Below are 26,804 nucleotides of genomic sequence, written 5' to 3' on the forward strand. Positions count from 1 at the left end.
GGGTGCTATTAGCAAGTCAAATCCAAGGATCCTGACTAGAAATGCATTCAAAATAAATAAAAGTGCCCTCCCGAAGGAGACCCCATTCAGAAAAAAAAAAAAAATCTCTAAATAAAAGACCAAGATTAGTCTATCCAGGAAAATTTTGACTGCAAATAATCCTTAAATGGGGGGGGGGAGATAATTTCGAATAAAGGTGTTTGGAATCTGGATGCTTGCCTGTAACCAGTGAGCTAGAATAAACAGAACTGAAAAACACCAAAAGAATAATTTTTAAAATAAATTTTAAAAAATGATATTAACATTGAAATGGTATCAGTATTAATACAGACAAATCAGTAAATGGAAGTCAGGCATTTAGTTAGTTAGTTATTTGGTTTTTAGGAGCATTAGCAACTAAGGCCATATTGCTCGGGGATATGCGGTGGTCATTTCCTGACCTTTCCACATCCTCCGTATTTGGTGGCTCACGGGCTCGAACCCCGGTCTAATCAAGAAGCGTGTGCTTTGCACTGCTGCTCCTTCCCACCTGGCTACGGAGGCGCCAAGTCAGGCATATTCATCAGCATCTTTATATAAATAACTAACCAACTGCTCTTTGCTGCACTTTTTCTGGTACATCTTCACCAGGGGTGATTTTCACCGCTGGTGGAATAATATCCCCCCCTGGGGGGGGAGCAAAAAACGGCAATTTTTATTTTAATATTCATTCAAAGACCTCAGACATTGAAATTTTGACCACATTTTTTGTTTAATTTTAATTGAAATTTTCTCCCTACTGCACCCTTTAGGGGCCATATTATCAGTTTACACAATGTTGTAATTAGAAAATACCAATTCAATAAATTTATGTCAAATAAACACAACACAAAAAAATCATATCAACGAAGCGTGGCACTCATTAGGTGGTACAGGGCAAAAATAAATCACTAAAATTCAAAAGACAAAATTTTCAAAATAATTAAATGGGCCATATTTCTGGCTGCACAAATTTAACTAAAAACACTATTGCAAATGTCAGCATTTTCATTTTACAGTTTTTAGGTTCCCTTTATTTTCACACAAACAATCTACCTGTGACAAATTCTTTGTTTGTATATTGCAAACAAGGCAACGACTGGATTGCAGGCCGTGAATAGGTTTTCCTGAATTGGTCCCTCAGTGACAGATGCTATTGTAATTAGAAAGTTTCCCGCAGCTTTCGGGGAAAGGGCTAAACGATATCTGGGCAGAGAGAGAGAGAGGAGTCCACTGCAGCCATTAGTTTAATCATCAGCAGTTTTGTTTTATGGTTTTCGGATTGGCTTTGTTTTTTTCACAGCAAGAGTCTACTTTTTGCTAATTTCTCCTTTGTATACCACAAACAAGACTGTTTGGTTGCAGCCTATTAATAATACATTTTATAATCTTTTTATTGTATATGTATCTGTACTGTAATAGTATTAGCAATGGCCACATGGTGCAAGGAAAAAAGGCCTTTTGCTGCACTAGCCAAAAAATATAATAGAAATAAATAAATATATAAATAAAATAAAATAAAATGATAATAAGAAAATTTTTAAAAAATAAATAATTAATAAGAGAAAAAGAAATAGACAACCTATGCATTTCCCTCCTCCTGTAGGTAATTATCCAGCTGACCTTTGAATTTCCCAAAACTGTCAGCCTCTACCACCTGTGTAGGTAATTTATAACTAGCTGGCTAAAAGTCCCCTGTAACTTAAATTCATGGCTCCCTAGTTCTAGAATCATTTACAACTGTGAATATTTCATCATTCATTTTACTTTTGCCTCTCAGAGCCTTAAACACCTCAGTCAAGTCTCCACTAAGGTGCCTAGTTTCCAAGCTCTGCAACCCAATATTGCAAGAAATTAAACGCAGAAGGCCCAAATGAGTTATCAGAAAACTTAATAAATTAAGTGACTGATATGTATGCAAAGAAAAAGCAAAGAAGAATAAGATTATTATAATACTTGCATGTTTGATTATAATTTGTATGATTTTTTTTTGTGAATTTTAATTGGTAATTTTCATATTATTAAACTGTGATTATTGTCAATAATGTGGTGTTTGTGAACTGACTATTAGTATTTATATGTTAAATAATAAATATTTCCTTTTGTTTCCTATTTTTTTTTTTTCTCATATTCTCTTAATATAACTTTTGTAAATATATAGATTTGTTGATAACATGCACACATGTAAATATTAAATAATAATAAAAAATATATATACACATGTACCCCTCGAAGCTTACATTTTTTGACCCTGATGCACGTACCTCCAAAGTTTACATTCCCCTCCCCCAGTGCAAACACTCTGGATTCAACACTGATCTTCAGTGTTCTACAGAATGCTCAAGACAGTGCCTAAATCAAGATTTACATTGAAGAAATTCATTTAATTACATTTAAATGTTAAATCAAAATCTTCAATTCCCAAAACTAACAGTAATTTACATATATGATATAAATATTATTTTAAAGGCTTATACATGGTCACTGCTGCAAGTCATGTGGACAATAACTGATAATAATACATAAGCTAATTTTGTTTCATTAACCGCTGAATTGTGTACATTTAAAATGTCTTACCTGCTATAAAATACGCAATAAGAATTAGTCCACTATTCTATACATCAGTTACAATGATTTTTTTTATTTTTTTTTGGAACTAATCCACAAGTGTTACAAAAGCATAAATAAGCAATAAACATACCTCAATTCCATGAATATGTATGAATCATTTGTTCATCTGTCATCATCTTGTTAGGAGGTATGATTTTGTTTATTTATGATTTAATGGACTATTCTCATCATATATTTTGACATGAATTAATACTAATGTAATTACAATTTATTACTTATATATGTTTACACAAATATATATTCTTGGTCATCAAAAAAGTGAGAAATAATATATACATATTTATTACTTATGTAAACATACATAAGTAAAAAATTGTAAATACACTGGCATTAATTTGTATCTTTCTAAACCTAAGCACACAATCATTAATTCATGTGTCCCTTCAAGTTCAGGATTTTTTACTCTGCATGGAGGTCAACCTAAAATTTTAGATGGGCTTCATACGATTGACATAATATGTACTAGAATATACAGAAAAGTAAACAGGAAAAAGGGGGAAAAAAAAACAGCACATACAGGGTTATACGTGCCGATACGACTACAATGTCTAACTTCCATTAAGAGTGTACAATATTTAACTCCCTCACACGTGATATGCATGCGCACATCTCTTATCAAATGTGATTGTAATACTTTTAGTATTTGTATTCATAGTTACAGCTAACTTTCACTCAATGTAAAAAGGAAAGAACTTATGCAATAATTAAATCTTGAAACTTATTTGGTTACTTGTGACTTAGTTTTATAGTGCATCAATATCTTGGGTCATGTTGCACCAACATGCCTGTTGCATGTGTGTGGATGGGGGGGGCATGTTGTATGGGCTGAAAAGCACAGAATAATTCATGGTGGGAAGAGCAATTCTCTCTCTCTCTGGCTTGACATTGACTAACTACAGCCCTGGCTCAAAAGGACTCCAGAAATTCCAGGAATTGTCTGGAGAGATTAGAACCAATACCTCTCCAAATGAGTGATACATGATGAAATCACTATATTGTCATAGAGAACTCTGTGGACTTTAACATGTTGACTGCTAAACTAGTTTAAGAAAAAATTCCCCCCAAGACCAAAAAATATTTAGTAAAGAATTTGATTAGAAATTCTAAAATAAATATTGTAATATCAGCATTATGTCATTTTTTTTGCTTTAATCAGTGTTACTCTTGTTCTTCAGATGGGAAAGGCAGCGGACTTAAGCGAGTTTGACAAAGGCCAGATTGTAATGGCCAGACGAGTGGGTCAGAGCATATCCGAAACGGCATGGCTGGTGGTGTGCTCCTGGTCAGCCACAGTTAGTACCTACTGAAAGTGGTCTGAGGAGGGGAAACCCACAAACTGCCGGCAAGGTGTTGGATGACCACGGCTCATCGATTGCTTGAGGCGAGCGAAGGCTCTCCCAGATGTTACATGGCAACAGAAGGGCGACTATGGCATAACTTGCTAGTAATTGGAATGCTGGTGACTGTTGTTTGTTTGTTATTTGGTTTTTAGGAGCATTAGCAGCTAAGGCCATACTGCTCCGGGATATGCGGTGGTCATTCCCTGACCTTTCCGCATCCTCCGTATTTGGTGGTGACGGGCTCGAACTCCAGTCTAATCAAGAAGCGTGTGCTAGCAGTGCTGCTCCTTTCCACCTGGCTACGGAGGCGCCATGCTGGTGACGGAAGTAATTTGTCACAACACACGGTACACTGAACCCTGCTGAAAATGGGGCTGCGTAGCCGCAGGCCACTCCAAGTGCCAATGCTAACCACAGTTCAGCAGCGACAGCACCTACAACGGGCACATGAGCATTGAAACTGGACCTTGAGTGATTGGAAGTAGGTTGTCTGGTCGGGTGAATCACGTTTCCTGTTGCACCGTGTTGTTATTGTTATTTGATTTTTAGGAGCATTAGCAACTAAGGCCATATTGCTCGGGGATATGCGGTGGTCATTCCCTGACCTTTCCGCATCCTCCGTATTTGGTGGTGACGGGCTCGAACCCCGGTCTAATCAAGAAGCGTGTGCTACGCACTGCTGCTCCTTCCCACCTGGTTGCACCGTGTGAACAGCCAGGTAATGTGCGTTGTTTACCTGGGGAAGTGATGGCGCTTGCATGCACTGTGGGATGAAAGCAAGCCGGTGGTGGTGGCAGTGTCATGCTTTGGGCAAAGTTCTGCTGGGATACCCTGAGTCCAGTCATCCATGTGCCGGGCACTCTGATGTCTACCACCTACCTAAACATCATTACTGACCAGGTACACCCTTTCATGGCAATGGTCTTCCCCTCTGGTGGTGCCATCTTTCAGCAGGACAATTCACCATGCTACCCCGCCCGGATCGTTCGAGATGGGTTCACAGAATATGAGTAAGACTTCCGTGTCCAGGCCTCCAAATTCCACGATATTAATCCCATCGAGCATCTGTGGTTTGTGTTGGAACAGCAACTCCGATCTGCGGCATCTCAACCACGGAATTTACAGGAGTTAAAGGATCTGCTGGTTACATGTTGGTACCAGATACCACAAGACACATTTAGAAACCTTGTAGCATCCATGCCTCTCCGGGTACGAGCTGTTTTGGCTGCACGGGGAGGATCAACATCATATTAGGTAGGTGGTCATGTTTTGGCTCATCGGTGTGTATATGGCTGTTGTGGCTCAGTAAGTTACTTTATTTCTTGAGAAGCCATGTCAGCCACAAGTGTTACCATATTAGGTCACACATATGATGGTCGTTTGTGATTAGTTTATTGCATGCATGGCGTGCAATAAACTTATCAGTATTGTTAAAGCTTTTGCCAAAACAAGTTCATTAAAAAAAAGGGCAGCAGTACACTGTATTATCCATTGTAAACCACCAGTAAAGGAAGACGAAAATAAGCCAAGCAAAAACCACTTCCTATTCTAGCATATAATAAAGGAAAAGTAGGCATTGACCTGTTGGATCAAATGGCTTCATATGCCACAACACTAAGAAAGAGGATAAAGTGGTACTGCAAATTAGTAATCATTAATTATCATCGTCCATATAGTGCAGGGAAGCCTGAGGCTTTTTCTGCACCAACCAAAAAAAAAAAAAAAAAAAAATTCTGAGTTACCCTGAGAGAGAGAGAGAGAGAGAGAGAGAGAGAGAGGGGGGGGGGGGGGGAGAGAACAAGAGTCAGAAAGAGACGAATGATAATATCCAGGGATAGAGTATATTGCTTGTCAATAAAACTATAAAATATATATATTTACAGATTTATGAGTGTACAAGACTGCCACATGCAAGGAGCTTTTGGGAAGAGATAGTTACAGATTTACTAAATATAGCACGAAAAGAGAAAGGTAAAAAGACAAAAAGTGGTAATGTTCATATATTAACTATAAAATCGACACGAACAACAAGGAAAATTAGAAGAATGTGCATTTTACGTTATGCAAAATTGAGTCTGAAGGAAGATCTGCTATCAGAAATAAGGAGGAAAGAGTTTCTACTTATTGTCCAGGCTGTAATTGTCAGCCTTTCATGTGTTTAGAGTGTTTTTGTCAACATCACAAATCTACATAATTTTGTAATTGTAAAATTTGTATAATAAAGGATTTTTAAATGATCAGCAGTTACTTGCTTATTTTTCTCATAGTGCCATCCAAATTTCATCACATGTATCACCAGGGGGCTATGTTTTTCAAAAATAATGTAAATTCCCATCAATTGTCAGTGCTGTACAGTTGACACAGCTTTGAATGAAACAGAGTGTGAGACTAGAAATATTGGGCAGTATTTCATCTTACTAGTCAACCAAATCTATCCATAAAAATAACTTAGTAACAAAAATATCTCGCAACAGATTTGAATTGTTGTTACGCTTCATTCACTTTGTAATTATAAAATTCGTATAATAAAGAAATTTTAAATGATTGGCAGTTATTTGCTTATTTTTCCTCACAGCAACATGCAAATTTCATCACATGTATCGCCAGGGGCCATGGTATTCAAAAATAATGTAAATTCCCATGAATCATCAGTGCTATACAGCTGATGCAGCTATGACTGAAACAGAGGGTGTCAACCATATATGTCTGACCCAGCACCTAAAAAATCCTAATGGTATCAGACATATACAGCCAATGTGTTAATTTGTGGTGATTTTTTGTTTATTATGTGCACATTAATGTTAAGGAATATATATGCAGAAAGGAAGAATAAGAAAGCTTGGCATTGTAAAAAACAAATGATTCAATTTTACTGGCACACAAATACTGAAATACAAAATAAAATGTGCACACATACAACAATGGAATGGTGCTATGGCTTATTGTTCTAAATTTTTTTAGAGAGGTACCACCTGTCAGGGTACCTCTCTAAAACAATGACCCTGCATTTACAGTTAATCATGATTAAAAAGCTAATATTTTTTTCTGCTTTGCTAAATAAAGTCAAACCTTTCCTATGATAGCTTCTGTTTTTTGTTTTTTTTATTTTTTTTTTAACTTTTAAAAATGATTTTCACAGAGTAAGTGACCTGTCATGTGCCCTGGTACACTCTTTGCAACCATGTAAAAAATGAATTCCATGACTGTTACTTAATTAGGAATGCTTAATAAGCAATTAGATTTCTTCCACAAACATCGATGTGTGATGTTTGCAAGTATTTTAATGTTAAGTCTAATTAGTTACGCAGAGCAATTTTAGAAAATCATAATATAAGGGACTTTATAAAGATAAAAGCAACTAATGTTTGTACTTACTGATATAAATACAGTGATGTTCATAATCCAGTCCTTTATGTTTCATGATGTGAGAATCCATTCTTGCTACAGAAAAGGAAAATGGGCTCTCTCAACATCATAGCTAGCATTATAACCAGGGGTAACTGGCACCAACAACAAAACTTCAGGGGAAATCAAAATGTGATTATTGTGGCACAACAGCATGTTTCATTTAGTGATGTATGGAACATATTCTATAAGAGAGAAGAGAGTTTTGTTGCAGAATGTTTTTGTGTTGCCAATTAATGGAATTTAAAGTAGCGCCTCCGTAGCCAGGTGGGAAGGAGCAGCAGTGCGTAGCACATGCTTCTTGATTAGACCGGGGTTCGAGCCCGTCAGCACCAAATACGGAGGATGCGGAAAGATCAGGGAATGACCACCGCATATCCCGGAGCAATATGGCCTTAGTTGCTAATGCTCCTAAAAATCCAAATAACAAATAACATAACATAACAACATGGATTTTAAAGCTTTTATTCTGAAATCAAGTTGTAGTAGAAGCATATACTGCAAGAAAGCAAGCTTATGTAGCATCAACAAAAAAAAAAAAAAAAAAAAAACTCCATTTCACATCCATTCCCTCTAAAAGTTTGTCCAATTCCTCCTTAATTTATTTAAGCTATCAACTTTCACGACAACAGATGGAAGTTTGTTCCAGCAATCAACTACTCGCTGGCTAAAGGCAAATTTCCACACATCTATTCTACAACTGTCCTTCCTCAATTTGAATTTATGCTCCCCTCAGGCTCAAGGCCTCATACACCTCAATCAGATCACCCCACAGATACCTGGTTTCCAGATGCTGCAATTTGCAGGATTAAAACCTTTCTTGATAAAAGGACCCCTTCATTCCCCTCCTCAATCTTGTTGCACTTCTCTGTATTCACTCAAGCAACTCTACGTCCTTCCTAAAATGAGGCCTCCAGACCTGTACGCAGTACTCAAGGTGTGGCCTGACCATTGCCTTATACAAAGGGATAATCACCTGACTTGGTTGTCGTGCCAGAGTATAAATAGAAAAAAAAATTATTTATTTATTTATTTTTCTTACTAGCAAAATTCCTGTATATTATTGACAACACCCCATGACCTGCTCTGGCAGCCTGTCTGCACTGCTCAGAAAACTTCATATCTGACTGCACAATTACTCCCAGATCTTTTTCATTTTCTACCACCATAAGTGAAGTATCACGCAGTTGGTACGTTTCTCTGGGGTTACTTCTACCCATATGCAATACTTTGCATTTGTCAATGCTAAACTTCAGTTTCCACTTCTTAGCCCATCTGCCCAACTTTTCTAGATCCTGTTGCAGTAGCACACCGCCATTACTATCATTAACAATTCTGCCAACCTTGGTATCATCTGCAAACTTGGATATTATGCCCGATTAGAAAACTTCATCAATATTATTGATAAATATATAAAACAATAGTGGGCCCAACACCGAACCCTGGGGGACTCCACTAATAACATTAGTCCACAAAGAGCAGCGTCCATTGATTACCACTCTGTCTTCTCCCACTCAACCTGCACTTAATACCATACTGCTTCAATTTGAACAGTAGTCTTCCATGCACAACAGTATCAAAAGTTTTCCTGAAATCCAAGTATATAATACTAATAATACTAATATTAAAAAAATTACATTCTCAAAAACTTTCAACTGAATAAATTAAAATAAGTCTCAATACTTATCAAAATTATTTTTTGCATCATATACTTGGATTCCAGGAAAGCTTTTGATGCTGTTATGCATGGAAGACTACTGTACAAAGTATTTTCATATTATTTGGATTGTTAAAATAGATCTTTTTCAGCACACTGTTATAACAACATACAAATGCAAATAGAGAATCACAGTTACATTAGATTCTTAGCTTGTAAGAAGCAAAATTTGTAGGGAAAAAATGTATGTAAACTTTATTCTTCTAATGTCTCATAATATACACAGGATTTTCTTGTTTGAAAGAAACCAGTTTGTGCTTCAAAATTGTTCATTTTTAACTGGAAATTGCTGTTCACCTAATAATAGTTGAAATGTTCTAATTTGACAATCTTTGTACAACTATGTTATTGAGAGCCTGTTTCTTCCTTCTGGAGACACAGTGAATACATCTTCTCATACCAGGTTGTTATTGAAGGAATTTGTACAGTTTGTAAATTTAGCATTGCAGCCTTGAATGTTCTTTGGTATAAGAATTGAAAGAAAAGGGAATTTAAAAAATTTATTATAGTGTATTAGATGGCTTACTTTCATTATTCAAATGGCTGCTTCTAATATGTTGTTTACATTCATCAAAAGAATCTGAATTAGTGTGGGAACCAATGGGTTTGATGTGCCATATTTGTCTGTGCCTTAAACTGGTTGTTTTGTGAAGGTAAATCTATGATAACACATATAGTATGTTTACACAACTCTAAGGGAAAATCAAAGAATGGTGAAGCATCTCACACTTGTCAATGCTATGAAGTTTCGAATTACATAAAGTAGCATTTCTTTAAAAAATTCAAAATTACTTGCTTTTCTTCTCGCATGAGTTGTTTAAAAAGGTTTTTTCAAAAATAAAAATAAAATAAAAATTAAAATAAAAAAATTAAAAATAAAAGTCTTCAAAATATTATTATTACCTACATCATTTGGCATCTCTAAAATGTGGAATTAATTTTGCAACTGTGATGGCATATCTACATTACTAGGGTACCTGCCGCCCACCGATGAGTGAGCCAACAAGCTCCGAAACAGTGCCGTCTGGGTGGTGGTGTTCACTGAGAATAAATAACAGTAGTCTCCTGTACTAGAGAAGCGTTCTTTATTTAAAGTAGTGCAATACCTGGCATCTCGTTGTAAAGGTAGCCACAATGAGATAAAATCAAACAATGCCTTTACACTACTTATGTAGTTAAACTTATGGGTAAACTATGGTGTATTTACGCCAATATTATATAATTAATTTCAACCCATAATATATTATGCCTTGCGAATTTAAGTCTTCAAAATAAATAAAGACAAGAACGTGTAACATGATTTCACTATAGATGTCTAATACTCTATAGGAAGCAAGATACATACATTTCAAATTTGGTACACTGTGAAGTATGTCAAATTTGAAATCAGTTTTGAAAAAATTTGATAATGGAAATGAATAATGGTATCTGTGTATTTTTATTTAAATTTTTTTAAAACATTTGTACACAAAATAAGCAATATATATTTGTGCATGCACAAGTTTAAAGTTTTGGAAGCTTATCAGATTTTTAAATTAGAAAATGGAAAAGACTAGATTCACATTTATATTTTATGCCCAAAATGTTTCTTTTTTTAATTTTTAGCAGGATAAAGTTTTTTGCTTTTAGAAAATAATAAACGTCAAAAAATCTTCATTTTTAAAATATTTAATTCTTTAATAAAAATTATAGTCACATAAAATAAGTGTTGCAATCCCTTCAGAAAAGATAAAATATTGGTATTGTCCAAGCATAATTCAACAAAACAAAAAAGCGAAAACTTTTTCCAGAAATTAAAAAGGAAATTGGCACCTAATAGGTGCTGTGCTACTGTGTTTAAGGACAGCTGGCTATTATAGCTCTTCATTTTGAAGTACAGAAGACATTTTCATAGTAGTTATATTGGGAAATACTACTGAAAACAATTGCAATTAAATAAATACAATGTTTTTCAGCAATATTTTCCCAATCTGCTGGCCAGAAGCTTAAAGAAATAGAATATGTTTTGACTTTCAAGCGTGTGTATATTATTTATTGTATTTTATGTTTTTTGTTATCATTAAATGATGGTATAAAATCAATATATACATGAGGGCAACTCTTGCTGAAAATATACACAGTTTTAAAAAATTTTCTTTGGCCATACAACCTATTGAAACTGAATGAGAAACTAAAGGAAACCATATTCATTTAATGTGAGGAGAACCTAGTGAAGTTATAAGAAAAAGTTTTTCCCACATCATAATTCACAACTATAATTGCACAACTATAAATACCGGATATGATGTAAAGAAACAGCATAGCCAATTAGAGATGAAAGCTATCCCCATCTACCATCTAAGTCAATCAGGGATGAAGTGGCCAAAGATAAGAGGAGAGGAACACTCAGTTCACTTGTTGGTGTGTTACTGTTAGGCCACTGTTCTACTGTGTATCAATTTGTGAGTTTAATTAAAAATTGTTGATTAAATTAATAAAACAAGAGCTGCCATGTCTAGTAAGAGAAGTGCAGTAAACCCAAGTGAATGTAAAAATGTTGCTAAAAAGTCATGCACATTGGAAAAAAAAGATGGAGGTAATTTGTAGAATGGAAGATGGTCAGACACGTCCTAATGTGTGTAGAAGTACAAAATTTTGCCTCCATCGACTGAGTACCACAGTGAAAAATGCAAATAAAATAAAACAGTCGATGCAACATGCTACTACAGTAAGTGCAATGCAAGCGAGTTATAGAAGAAGTAAACTTTTAGAAAAAAATGGAGAAATTATTGCCATTGTGGATGACAATGGCAATAAACATTCCATTGACTTAAGCTGTTATTACTGATAAGGTAAAGTCAATTTTTGAAGATTTTAAGAAAGAAGAGGGTGGTCATGAGACATTTTTAGGTAGTAAGGGATGGTACATGTGATTTAAATCTCCGAGTAAGTGCTGCTGTATGAAATTAAGTGGCAAGGCAGCAAGTGCAGATGCTGAGGCTGCTGTAGCATTTCCTGCAGAGTTTCAAGCCATTGTAAAGGAGGGTAATTATCCTCCTGATCTCATTTTTAATGTTGAGGAGACCGGGCCTTATTGGAAGAAATTGCTATCATGAATCTTCAATGCCCATGAAGAGCAGTCTGCACCAGGTTTCAAGGCTGCTAAAGACAGGTTAATGCTTCTGCTGGGTAGAAATGTCTCTGACACTTTAAAATTAAAACCAATGTTGGTGTACCAACATTGGTTTTAATTTTAAAGAAAAGATGAAAAGAGAAAGAAAAAGATGAAGTGCCTCAACTAAAATCTATGAATATAAGCGATTTACAGCACATCCTTTCAGCAATGGAGACCCTCGCTGATGAGTTCTGTCAAACTGAAGATGACTGGGAGCGAAGTGTGAAAGTGAAAAGGAGTGTAATTATATCCACTGCCCTTATTCTGAGACTCTCAAAGAAAGAAAGAGGAAATCTCAACAGTCAACACTGCATACTTTCTTCAAAAAAGGGAAGATCCTTGACTAGGGGCTTCATCAGAGAAGTAAAATCTCTGCATTATGCCACTGTCAAAAAAGATCAATGCAGGAGACTTAAGGCAGAAACACTCTTATCACGTCACGGGACTATCGTCTTGTCCCTGTTTAGTGTAAACTGTGAAGTCGGTTGGAGAAGAAGCATCACTGTAACGTAGGATGGTCAGATTAAAAATTTGATCTCTAGGTATTCATGCTTATGTTTGGGGTATTCATTCCTCATTTAGGGGTACTCACATTATATCTTAAGAAAACCAAACAATTTTAATAACAATCATTTTATTTCTATATTTTGTTGATTTTTACAAGTTCGTGGAATGCAAAATTAGTCAAATTTTAATAAAATACAGGAATTATAGCCCGTGCTTTAATTCATTTAATTCTGAAAATTTATTGCAAAAGTTATTTTATTTTTTTATTATATTTTTCCCCCCCTTGTTATTTGTTGTCGCATCAGCTTCTATGGCCATAATGCACCTCCCAAAGTTTTTTTGCATTTTACTGTGATCCAAGCCCAAGGCAGGAATCGAACCCGCGACCTTTGGGTTGCCAGGCAGGCACTTTACCTACCTGGCTAGCCCGGTTGGCTGCAAAAGTTATAAACACTAAAGGAAACTTTTTATAAATATTAACATCAAATGTTTTTTCATAATTGTTTGCAATACATATTCAGTAAACTTGATTTATTTGATCAAAAATAAAATATTTAACTAGCAATACTTTTCATTTGAGCAAATTTTCTTTAACAGTTTTTCATTTTTTACTGTATATGGGTAAAATTCTTTGCATGACATATTGTGATTGGTTTTCGGCAACAGTTCTCCTTCAACATTCTTTAGGCTAATTTATTTCTATCCTTTTTCCATGCGTTAAACATTGAGCTAAATATTCGCTCACTCATTGCATTTGAGTGAGGCAAAGCAAAAACAAAATTAATATTTTTTCTGTATACTTCGCACACATTTAAAATTTTTATCCAAACATGTGGTATTTTTCAGGTCTTTTGTCACAAAATTTTTATGGAATGATTTCAACAGAACATATTCTTCATACAGCAAATCGATATTGGGAATTTTAAATTAAAAAAAAGTTTATTGCCTGAGCCTTAAACCATTACAACAAAATAAAAAAGAATTCAAGTAGAATGTAAAAGGTTACAAAGTAAGCATAATATAAATATTCTATAACCCTCTTTGTAAATAGGTTAGAATGTAGTTTTTGTGTCTTTAAGGGTGCATTTCAACAACTTCATCGTCAGTTAATTCTTTCTTCTTAAAAAATCATCTCAACAGGTTGTTTTATGATTTCTTCTTTTTTCAAATTCCCCATTTCAAATGTTAAAAACGGGGTATCTTGGAAATTTTTTTATAATTCCAAAAGGGTAGGTCTGGCAACCTGTAACATTGTATATGTATCATTCTCTTTGAGGAAAGCTGAAGCGAAATGAATTGCCAAAATTCATCCTCTTCTTCAGATTTTGAAGAAGATTTAGAAAATGTATGCACTTTTCTTATAGCCGAGAAAACAAAAGAGTACGCAATGGATACACGACATAAACTGGAAGAGAACAGAAAAGGGCAAAATCCATCATTTACTGCAGGACTTAGAAGAAAATGAAAATCGTTTCAAGGTGTACTTACGGATGAATAAAGAAGAATTTAATTTCCTATATAATCCAATTAAGGATGACATTCAAGGGCAAAATATGCAATTTCGAAATTCAATCAGTGCTAAGGAAAAATTAGTTGTATGTTTAAGGAAAGTTAAAATACTGCAAGTTTAATTTTGAATAAGGACTTATTCTGTCAAAATACAAAACAAAAATTTTTAATGAAATTTAATTACAACAAAAAACTATTTTGACGCATCATTTTCTTGCAAGTTCAATCCTAAAAATTGAACTTGCAAGAAATTGTTATGAGTTGTGCAAATTGAAATGATCGACTTGTTCATCCTCTCAATTTGTTAATTAATCTGTTGGTCTATTTTCCTCCTTTGGCCATTTCTGAGTGTCCCTGTGACTGGACATTTGCCGAGTAGCTGGTCAAAGTGGAGGGTGCTTCGGAATAGGCACAGGAGCAATGTCCCTGATGTTGTTATTTGTTTTCGGATATTTTTATTTGTGTGCTCAAAACAGATTATTTACTTCTAATTTAATTTTCTATTAGCATTTCCTCCATTTTCCTCTAGTCACACCTAATGAAATTTCTGTTCGAACAGAAAAATCTGAACTCCTAACAATGTCATTCAGCCTTGAAGCCATGTTATCTTGTGAATACAGCCAATGACGACAGTGCATCTCCGAGCAATAAACTAATTGGTAAATATAGCTTCCCCACATTTGACGTTAGACATGTATCAAGTGAAGTCTCGTGAAGTGATAGTAGTGTGTTTCCACCCTTACAGTGACGCTCATAAAAACTTTCGGCATGGGCTTCGAACATATCAAAATAAATTAACAAAATTTATTTTTTTATTTAAAATTAAATTTAGTTTGGTTATTTTATACTGTATTACATTTAATTGATTTCTATTTGTAAAAATTCTGTTTTTGGATTCATAGAATTCATTTCAGTTTTAAATATAATATTATATTACTTATGTCAAATTTGAGAGAGGCCCGGAACGTAACTCATTAGCTTCTCGACGATTTACATTATATAACTAGGTTTGTTTTATACAGTTTTTTTTGTGACCGTTCCTTTGGGAATGGAACCCTGTTGTTGTTGTTGTTATTTGGTTTTTAGGAGCATTAGCAACTAAGGCCATATTGCTCCGGGGATATGCAGTGGTCATTCCCTGACCTTTCCGCATCATTTGGTGGTCAAGGGCTCGAACCTCGGTCTAATCAAGAAGTGTGTGCTATGCACTGCTGCTCCTGCCCACCTGCTTCATGGAGGAGCCGGAACCCCGTTGTAAACCAAGGGCTACCTGTATACATACAGTATTGTTTACTAGCACAGCAATCTTGTAAACACCAGCTTACATACAATTTAATTAATTTTCTTTGCGGACTTCTGTTTATATTGTGTTAGACAACTGAATATGACTGCATCGAGAAATACTGTTGCAGACTCTGCTCTCTTCAAAAATGCTGAGTCAAAGCTTTCTTTATAACAATGACACTGCTATCTAGACTTGGCTGTCAAAATCATTCCAAAGCTTTACCAGAAAGTTTTTGTTTCTCCTCTTCTGGCTGAATATCCTCTTGCACTCAGTATAGCTATGAGGAATTGCTAAAATGATAAGCATGTCTTGGATAACTTGAAGCCTTGAAGGAACCTTTCAAGCTTCTTTGGCACTTGTTGATTGCCCAACCAAGGATCACTGCAAATAACAGCATCTGGTCTTCTAACTGAAAATAACAGAAATCATGCTGCAACCACCTGCTGTAATTTATTTTATCTTTAATGACACCAAGTACTGGAAACTCATACACAAAAAATTTAAAATTTGAAAATGATGCATTTCCAACTGACAAAATTTGTGCTCCCTTTGCATTTAAAAGAGCATTAATTTTGAATGGGAACTTGTGCACCATTTAGTCACATTCAGCAATAAAGTACTTCACCAAACAAAAGAGCAGAATCTTCTCCTCCTGTTTAAAGACTCACCATAACTGTAGAAATATCAATCACAATCAGCCTTCTAATTCTGTCTAGTTGGGTAATCAACTTCCAAAATGGAAGTAGAAGATTAAAAAACTGTTGGTACAAATCTGTACATAAATTCATCAACAAATCTAGGAGTAATGATTTCAGTACATGAACATGAGATACATTGGATTGAAGAGATATGTTTAGATTTTCAAACATTGACCTAACATTTAAAAGAAACAAGCTTCATTCAAGTCAGAAGAGAATATGAACAGACTTTCTGCAAGTGAGAATCAGAAAGTTATGCTAAATATAGAGGTATACCTCTATATTTAGCACAACACAGAAAATGGATATTTGCAGTTTATCCATTTTTATTTGCTCTAAAAAAAAAAAAAAAAAAAAAAAGTGGAAATTGTAATGTACTTAAGATGGGATATGATTCAACTCTTCACAATTTATAACATAAAAGAACAATCAATGATAAGAATTATTCAATATAATAAGTATTTTAATTATTGAATATAATTACTGAAATTTTAGATCAAAAAATCAAGCCAAAACAAATAAAATGTAGTGTACACTAGTGTGATTTAACTTCACATTGTGCCATTTCATTGTATAATGTGTAGCCAACAATGAGTAACACTCTTCCAACTGGCAAATTCAAGAACTGGCAGCATCCCAAATCCCAATAAATACTTGCCCATAACTTAACTTTTACTTATTTAATATTCAATACAAACTGCATAATCACACTAAAATGCAAATGAAAAAATATACCAAGCAGATGCTGCTTTTTTCCACACAGTATCTTCTTGCTGAATGAATGCACTTTGGCCACTTTCTCTGGACACTGTTGGCCGAAGGGTTTCACTGCTGATGTGAATGTAAGGATAACTAGCAAGCTTATGAAAAAATAAAATCAAAATTACATTTGCAGTTTTAAACAAGGTTTTAAGATGGTATGAATTAACAATCCATTTTTAATATAAAGCTAACAGGTAAAGAATACTCTTGTTCTTCAAAAAAAAAAAAAAATTAATGATTTATAAAAATATGAAGTACTCCATATGTAAATCAATATTTATGAGGTGTGATTATTAAAAAGTTCAGGAATTGAACTGGTGTTTGGGAAATGATGAAGCATACTGGTTATTCAGAAGGATTTCCTTCAAAGTAGTCTCTGTGACCCTACATATGGTGAATATGGGCTTGGCACACCTAGGGTCCTGAGCTGGATATCATCATTCTTCTCTTTCTTGTTGATTCCCTTCTACTTCTGACTCTGACTCTCTCTCTCTCTCTCTCTCTCTCTCTCTCTCTCTCTCTCTCTCTCTCTCGGTAATTCAGAAATTTTTTTTTTGGCTGGTGCAGCATAAGCCTCAGGCTTCCTTGCGCCATATGGCTAATAATAATATTGTATACACCAATTCCAATACTTATAGTTTTCTTTTAGAACTGCTAATAGTTCCTATGTTGTTATAATTTCCTCAGTCAATCCAGATCTATACTTTAAAGGGAGAATATTAAAGCTTGCAGGGGAAAAATTATACAGAATTAAATCTGATGAATATGGTGGATGAGAAATTAAAGTGATGGAGGGTTTGCAAGGAATTCTTGAATGGCAACTGCCTAGTTTGCAATGATGCTTTTGTGATGCATGCACCAATTCTCCAAAGTCTACTTTTCTATCCATTTTCGCCAAACAGCACTGCACAGTCACTGTAGAATTGTTTTGCAGTATTCCTGGTAGATTGTTTGGCCAATATGGGGCAATTTATAATGAATAACTGTCTTGCAAATCAAAAATATGATATGCATTATCTTCATATTTGATCAAGACTGTCTTGCTTTTTGGGCCTTTGAAAAGACTGATCTTCCATTGTAAGAAGTGAGTTTTTGTTTCGAGCCACACCCCACAATTCCTCACCAGTGATGATAAAAGAAAGGAGGTGTGGGCCAGCAGTAGCATGTTAACAAGATCTTGACATGTGAGAAATCACCATTCCGTGATCATCAGATTACCAAATCCTTATATTGCCAAATCCTGTGTTACAAATTGATGCCCATTTCTAGCAACCTGGATAGTTAAATGTTGATTGCTCCTGAGCAGATCATGAACATAAACAACTAAATCATTGGTTTTAGAAGGTGAAGAATATCCACAGCAAGAATCATCTTATGGACAAGCGGCCCTCTTAAAACTTTGAAAACCTTCAATCAACACAGCATAGCATTTTCTCTCATATTGTGGGTTTCTATTGCACTTAACCTAAATACGAAACAAGATTCAATGCAAATCCACTGCTCAGTAAATTCACTATTTTAAAATGTGATAAAACACCTTCTATTCAATGTCTGCTAATTGAAACCGACTGAGATGGGATTTTTTTTTTTAGGTGGATAACGTATACCTTCTGGTTTTGAAAGACTTGCAAAAAACGAGCATTATTAAAATATTTACTACGCCGTATACCCTCTGGAATTCCATTAATAAGCACAGTATACTCTCTGCATACAATGACATTCACAGAGTATAACTTCTGCTAATTTTACAACTACAGCACTGGGTGCAGGCCTAGACACAAGTTTTGCAGGCCAAGGGAGAATGCAGTAATAGTATTCGTGTAGCTAGCAAATGTTTGTTAGTATTTATAAAATAATGTAAGTTATTATTAACTTTGTATTCTTTTGGCCAATTACATTTGCTCTTGCACTCATTCACTCTCTCTTTCCCTCATGCTCGGTCTCTCTTTCACCAGAACTGACATTTATTCCCTTTTATCATAATTCCTAATTCACTCTTTCACTCAGTGCCCAGCCCACTCATTCTATCTTTCATTTTCATTCATTCATTCTACATTGCATCCCCTTGCTACTAGCTTACTAATATTTTTCAGCTAATCTGCTTCCCTGGCTGCTTATACATCTCCCCTCCCCTACATGGTTATTTGGTGTGGGTCTCCCAGGTTCCTACACATGGCAGGATAGTCCTGAGGGAAACCCATGTCAATCCGGTTTTGTCATGTCAGGTTATTGTTAGGGCAGAGAGTACCGCTATCCTGACTGTTTTTAAGTCATTGTCCGAGTATGGTGGGAGATGTAGGCAGTTTTAACTATTGATCATTGCTTAATTGCTGGAGGCTGAATTGCCCTTTTTTGAACAGTTCTGTGCATTTTGAATACTTTCAGTGTGAAGGTTGCAAAGGCTTTATAATGTTCATCTGTTATGAGTAGATGTTCTTCTCCCCTGGGAAAGGGGCCAATCTGTGCTGTGTTCTGGTGATGTCATAAATTATACATTCATATAGAATGTGTGCCCAGTCTTCTCTTTCAACACAGGTGCAGTTTTGGTCATCAGCCAGCCCCAAGGAGGTTAGTTTTGCCTTTAGGGAGCTGTGACCTTTCAATATAAATATTGTAAAATGTCCGGGGGCATACCACTTAGGTGGCTTTGGGCTAACCAATGCCACACACGGCAGGAACCTTTTGGTAACCAGACCTCTGGTTTCCTGCTCCCAATTTGTTTCCAACAAAGCTCATGGAGCTTTGTGGCTATTCTTTTTCTTTCAGCCTTGATGGTGTTGGCTGTGTCAATGGCTATCCCCAGAAAATCTGTGGGTATGCCTTGTTTAAGTATATAATACAAGCCTCTTTTGGCTACGTCCAGGTAAAGTGAGAGAGCTCCGGCCAGCACCTGTAGCGCAGGTGTTACTATTACCAGAGTACTAAACCAGTTAGTTTAACTTCTGTCCCGAGTAAAATAATGGAGTCACTGGTTAAAGATGCACTGCAGGATCATCTAGACAAGACTGCAGCAATAATTCAGACACAGCATGGGTTTGTTAAGGGAAAGTCTTGTCTGACAAATTTGATAGGATATTATGATGTGATTACAAAGGAACTAGATGCAAAAAATTATTCTGATATCATATATTTGTATTTCAGGAAAGCTTTTGACACTGTTGTGCATGGAAGACTATTGTATAAATTGGAGCAGAATGGTATTAACGGTAAGTTGCTGCAATGGATAAAAGGATGGTTGAGTGGGAGAAGACAGAGGGTGGTAATTAATGGGTGCTGCTCTTTGTGGACTAATGTTATTAGTGGAGTCCCACAGGGTTCAGTGTTGGGTCCTCTGTTGTTTTGTATATTTATCAATGATATTGATGAAGGTATATCACGCTTAGGCAAAGTTTGCAGATGATACAAAGGTTGGTAGGGTTGTTAAAGGGATGGCAGTGTGCTACTGCAAGGATGTAGATAATTTGGGCAGATGGGCTAAGAAGTGGCAACTGAAGTTTAACCTTGACAAATGCAAAGTACTGCATATGGGTAGAAGTAACCCAAGAGAAACGTACCAACTGTGTGGTACTACACTTAAGGTGGTAGAAAATGAAAAAGACCTGAGAGTAATTGTGCAGTCAGATATGAAGTTTTCTGAGCAATGCAGACAGGCTGCCAGGGCAGGTCATGGGGTTTTGTCAATGATATATAGGAATTTTGCTAGCAGGGAAAAGGAGGTGATTGTCCCTCTGTATAAGGCAATGGTCAGGCCACGCCTTGAGTACTGCGTACAGGTCTGAAGGCCTCATTTTAGGAAGGATGTAGATTTGCTTGAGCGTGCAGAGAAGGGCAACAAGATTGGTGAGGGTAATGAAGGGATCCTCTTATCAAGAGAGGCTTAAGCTCTGCAAATTGCAGCAGCTGGAGACTAGGCACCTGCGAGGTGATCTGATTGAGGTGTATAAGGCCTTGAATGGATTGAGCACGCTGAATTCTGATGGAATCCTTCCACTTGTTCAGATTACGAACCTAAGGGGGCATAAATTCAAATTAAGAAAAGACAGATGTAGAATAGATGTGTGGAAATTTGCCTTTAGCCAGCGGGTGGTTAATTGCTGGAACAAACTTCCATCTGTCATTGTGGAAGTTGATAGGTTAAATAAATTTAATGAGGAACTGGACAGGTTTTGGAGGGAATGGTGTGATTTTTTTTGATTTTTTTTGGCTGATGCCTGCATAAGCTCATACACTTGCTTTCTTGCATCACATGCCACTACTACTACTACTACTATGTCGCACAGTTAGCAGGTGTGCTAACTGTGCGACATGCTCTGGTAATAGTGAGAAGTATTGTCCTTTGTTTGATTCTAATTTATTCCTGTTTCTTACTATGGTCGAGCGGGTGAACCATACACTGGCTACACAGGTGATAACAGGTAGGAACATTGCACAGTACAGGCATACCTCGAATAACGAATAGGATGCGTTCCACGAAATTACTTCGTTAAGCGAAACTTCGTTTTCAGAGGGAAAAATACTATGGCCAGAATAGAGATACGTTCCTACGTAAAGAAAATGAAAAGCTTTTTTTTCGAACAAAGAAAAGTTTTATTAAATAAACAGTCAACTTACATACAAAGTGAAACCACATTTTAAAATACGAGTCTAAAGTTGATTGTTTATGCTCTTTTTCTCTTTCATTTAACAATTGCCTATACGGAGTTATTGCATTTAACACTGATCGCTTAACAATAAAACTTCTTCCTAAATCAGGATCATTTTCACTAAAAAAATTTAAAACGTTTTCATTTAAGCATGTCATTTAAGCACCTTTTTAAATCTTTGGTTGTTAACACTTTTTCGGCAGGAACTTCTTTAACTTCGCCATCATTATCTTTGTCTTCGTTGCTAACAAGGTTTTCTAAATCTTCCACTGAAAACCATCATCTTCTGCATTCAATAAATTTCTAACATCCTCTTCATCGACATTTTCGAAACCTATTGATTGAGCCATCTGGATAACTTCATTTCTAATTTCTTGGATGTTATTTTCTTCTTCTAGTACAACTTCTGGCCATATTTTGCGCCAAACTCCATTTAAGCATTTCTTAGTGACTTCTTCCAAGAACTATCAATGTTTTCAATTGCGTTTTTAATGGTGTAGTTTTTCCAAAAAGTTTTAACTGTCATTTCCTCTTTATCCTCTAGTTCAGTTAAATTGCTTAATGTTCGACGCAGATAATAAGCTTTAAATGATGCTATTACTCCCTGATCCAATGGTGGAATCAGGGAAGTTGTGTTTGCTGGAAGAAACACAACTTTGACAGGAATGCATGTGTCCAACGTGTTAAGATCAGTAGGATGTCCCGGAGCAACAACAAAAGAGCTTTTTCTTCAAAGTTGTTTTTTTGACAATACCGTTTTACTTCAGGACAAAAGTGGTTAACAAACCAATCAGTAAATAACTCCTTGGTAACCCACGCTTTTCTATTTGCTTTCCATATTACAGGTAAATTCATTTTTATGTTACCTTTTAACGCCCTCAGATTTTCTGAATGGTAAACTAATAACAATTTTAATTTATAATCGCCAGAGGCATTTGATCCAAAGAGTAACGTTAAACGGTCTTTGGCTGCTTTGAACCCAGCAGCTGATTTTTCTTCAATAGAAATGAAGCTTTTTGTTGGTAGCCGTTTCCAGAACAAACCGCTTTCATCAACACTGAACACCAAATTTGGAAAATTTTCACGTTCGATTGTTTCCTTTAGTTTTTTTGGAAACTTATTTGCAGCTTCTCCTGTTAATTTTACACTATGAATCCTGGCCCGTTTTTTAAATTTCTCGAACCAACCACGAGAAGCCCCAAAGGTTTCCGTAATTTCTTCAGTTTGTTTAGATTTCAGGTGATTAAACTGGAATATTTTTTTTTATGTTAAATGGGGCTTGAAATTGCCGACTTCATTATATCGAAGCTTCGTTATCAGAGGTTACGTTAAGCGAGGTATGCCTGTATATGATTTCCAAGGTCTTTATTTTGAACCTCCAGTTAACTCAACTGATCCTGGCAATCATACCTGCATAATTTCTCTTTCTTTGCCAAGTAGGTCAAATAGCAGTAAAAAGTGAATTTTGAATTGAAGACTACTCCAAGATATTTTAGTTCTGTTACCATTTTTAGTGGTTATGTTAATTTTTTTTTTGTGGATGTGTTCTTATGTCCAAATTGTCTTTTAGAAGTATTTGTTTGGTTTTGTCGGGCAATATTTTGAGCATGTGCATTTGTGCCCACTCCTGCAGCTGCAAGAGGGTGGTACTCGACCTTTGCTCTACAACCACTCGCATGTTATCCTTTACAAGGAAAATCATGTCATCTGCAAAGACCAGGCTTTCCGTGGGGCTCAGATCCAAGGCATAAATTCATCCAGAACAACGTTACAGAAGAAAGGGGCAAGGATTCAACCCCGTGGGCAGCCTTTATTCACAGGACGTGTCAATTCCTGGAACCTTGTGTGTACTGAGACACTTGTCTGTAAGGAAGCTATTTATTACTGGCATTATGACTGAATTCATTTCATCTTGTGACAATCTGTTACAACTGCCAGTCTTACGGATGCCAAGAAAATTATTAGGTGCCATGAGCCAGTCTGCAGTTACTGTGCTAGGAGTGGTCCCACATATCGCAGTCGTAAACATACACATAAGCCTGTGGTACATTCAAATTGCAGGTCGAGGGGAAACAGATCTAACCATTCGGTAAGAGACAGGAAATGTCCAGAATATGAGGAGGCACGAAATCTTAGTGAATGGACTATTCACTTTGCAATCTGCAATGGCACAGTAGAGTAGTTTCCAGAATATACATCAGAACCAATAGATCTGTGAATGTAATGAAAGGGTAAGTTGTAATATACATTCTTTAAATACAGTCCAATTAAATGGTTAACGATCAAGGGTTGTGGCAGATGAATTCCGGATTGTGCGCAATCATGTACAGATTGATCTTGCATGCTCGGATTGCTTCCAAGTCATGATTATAATCTGTGTGCAACTATTCTTATCTTTAACCACAATATTACTGTTAGTCTTCTACATCCCTTCTGCACTTCACATGCTGTATGCATATCTGTCGAGACAGATAGCATCACATTTTAGAGAATTGGTTAGTTGATGTCTCTGCAGCTTCTATGAGGCACTGTCAGGATAAATGTGCTCCAGTAAAGTGGGCAGTAGAATTGATGCATCTGCGTAAAGAAACAAATCGGGAAAGAAAGTTGTTCCAAAGAAGTAAATGTTGGGGAAGAAATAAGCAAATTATTCCGAAGAATGACTATCAGCATGTGTAGAAAATATACTCTTATGCTTGTGAAGGAAAAATATAAAGCTTGTGAAGAATTGGTGAGATCCTATGGTAATAACGACCCCTGAGGTATAGTTTACAAGATTATACGATTTGTACTAACAGTTGAGACACCCTACTGGAGACGTAACCTGTTCTATTCATGTTAATGGTCAAACTTCAAGATCTTGGGAAGAGAGTGTGCAGCATATTCTCGATCATCTGTTAGGTAAGGTAATTCTAACTTAAAGGTAGATACTGACACTGGACCTGCACCTACCTGGAAATGAGGGAGTTAAATCATTGTTATGAAGGTGAGGGAGATGAGTGACTTTCAACTTGACGAGTTAGAAACTGTTATTTCCAAAATCAAAAACAACAAATATCCAGGAATGAATCTTGTTGAGAGGGAGATTACCAAGCAAAGTTCCAGGTTAATTCAAAGTCATCTTCTCAGCATCTTCAACACATGTCTGCAAGATGGGGGGGGGGGGTCTTTCCAGCCCAGTGAAAGGAGTTACTAAAACTTTTTTTAAAATCTCTAGTGAAACCAAAAGACAGTGTGGAATCTTATCACCTGATCACTGAGTTGAGATGATTGGGAAAAGTAGATGAAAGACTCCTGACAGTGTAAATAATGAATCAGGTGCAAGGTAACTATATTTTATTTGATGATCAATATGGTGTTTTACTGCAGAGGAACACACAATGCATTATAGCAGGTCAATTGTATGCAGCAGTGCACAGCTATATATAATTTGGGTATTTTCATTGATTTTGCTGGGGCATTTGACACAATCGATTGGAACAGTATGCTATTTTAAAAGATATTTCTTGGCTAAATGCCTCAAGAGTATGACGGAGTTTGTTTATGCATGGGTAATGTACACACATTATTTCTACTACCAAGGCAGTTTTAATGCATCGTTTTAATCATCTAAAACACAACTAAAAGAACGTTCAATCTTGATTCTATCAGAACTACATTAGTGGTGCAAACTGCATAATGACAGTGGTGCAGACTGACTGTGTCAGCCAATCTGCACCACTGTCAGTGAAAAGTAAAACTGCACCACAGCGAAAAGTAAAACTGTTATTGAGAGGACACCTGTCAGTGACTACGAATCTGGAATTAGGCAGAACTCATTTCCAGTCTGTAAAAACGATAAAATACTTAAGAATCCTAATTGATAGGTAGCTACGCTTCTTTTTCCGTATTACTTACATAACAGATGAGATCAGAAATTTGCTGGAATAATTGCATGGATAATGAGGGAGGACTGGACAATAAAAGGAAGAACACTGAATTTGTTCTATGACTGCATCTTCTTGCCAATTGTTATCTATGACTGCATCTTCTTGCCAATAGTTATGGTCCACATGGATGGTTAGACTGTGGGTTGCAAAAGGTGAATGTCAGGAAGCTGTTTGCAACACAGTATGCAATATTATTGAAGCTAAGTGTGGCCTGCAGAACTGTTTTGAACAAATGCGCTGCAGGTCTTGACTGGACAGTTGCATCTAGAACTACATTTGGTTTTCAAGTCAATATGTTTTCACTTAAGGCGTAGAGTACAATACAAGCATTTATCAATTGAAATTGATTGCACTGGTACATACAAAGAAGAGAACTGTATCTGGGCTCTGTTGGTTGGTCAATGTCAGGAGAAATGGAATGACAGCACTAAGGGTCGTATTACAAATAAATTCCTTCCATGTGTAAATATTAATGGTAAATCTTGGTCCAGATGATTTAGTCCAAATTTATACACCACCTTCTTCTTGACAGGACATGAATAATTTTTTGCAAAGTTACTCAAGTTAGGTATTGTGGACCATTCTGCTTGCATCTGTGGGAAAGATGAAACTTGGAGTCATATTATACGACGGTTATGAGTACCCTGATCATAAAGGAATTAATAGCAGGGTTGCCGAATCTGCAAGTTAAATCTTGGATGTGAAAAGGCACCTCCCTCCCTTCCTTCACACATGCACAGTACTAAGTACTATAAGTTTTAATCCTTGTATCCTTTTGTGTCTGGCGGTTTCATTTTATAAAAAAAAAAAAAAAAAAAAAAACACTTCTGGTAGGAACAGAGGTAGATTTCAAATCCTTCCAAAAATTTGCTGTCCGGGTATTTCGAAGACTGTTAATCTTGTTACAAATAGAGGAGCAAGGAAATTAATTGTTGCATCGTGTAATGAGGTCTTGTGGCTAACTGCAAAACAACCAGGTTGGCTGATCATTATTGCAGATTTCAATATTTCAACAGAGTAGGTGCAGGATGTGCGGTACCATTCCAGTTATAAGTGGGAGCTTACTCTGTGTGGGCAATGATGCCCAAATCATTTCAGAGAGAAAGACATCTTAGAGGGTTTTTGTGTAGATGGACCTGGGGACATTGTTGCCTACTTCAAATGGATGTACTTTATTCTCCGTGTAATACTATGAATTGCATCTGC

At 36.1% G+C, this 26,804-nt stretch overlaps 1 protein-coding gene across 2 annotated transcripts in view; it reads right to left on the minus strand.

Annotated features, from left to right (window-relative positions):
• Positions 1 to 26,804, minus strand: part of LOC150091234 (aladin-like) — a 343,291-nt gene that overhangs the window by 267,675 nt on the left and 48,812 nt on the right. For both annotated transcript variants that reach the window (XM_090374811.1, XM_090374804.1), the window contains exon 3: positions 17,000 to 17,124. In XM_090374811.1, the coding sequence (XP_090230937.1) occupies positions 17,000 to 17,124 (125 nt within the window). The remainder of the gene's footprint in view (positions 1 to 16,999; positions 17,125 to 26,804) is intronic.

Source organism: Mastigoproctus giganteus, chromosome 1 (genome assembly GCF_048544385.1).
Source record: "Mastigoproctus giganteus isolate SK-2022 chromosome 1, ASM4854438v1, whole genome shotgun sequence".
NCBI lineage: Eukaryota > Metazoa > Arthropoda > Arachnida > Uropygi > Thelyphonidae > Mastigoproctus > Mastigoproctus giganteus.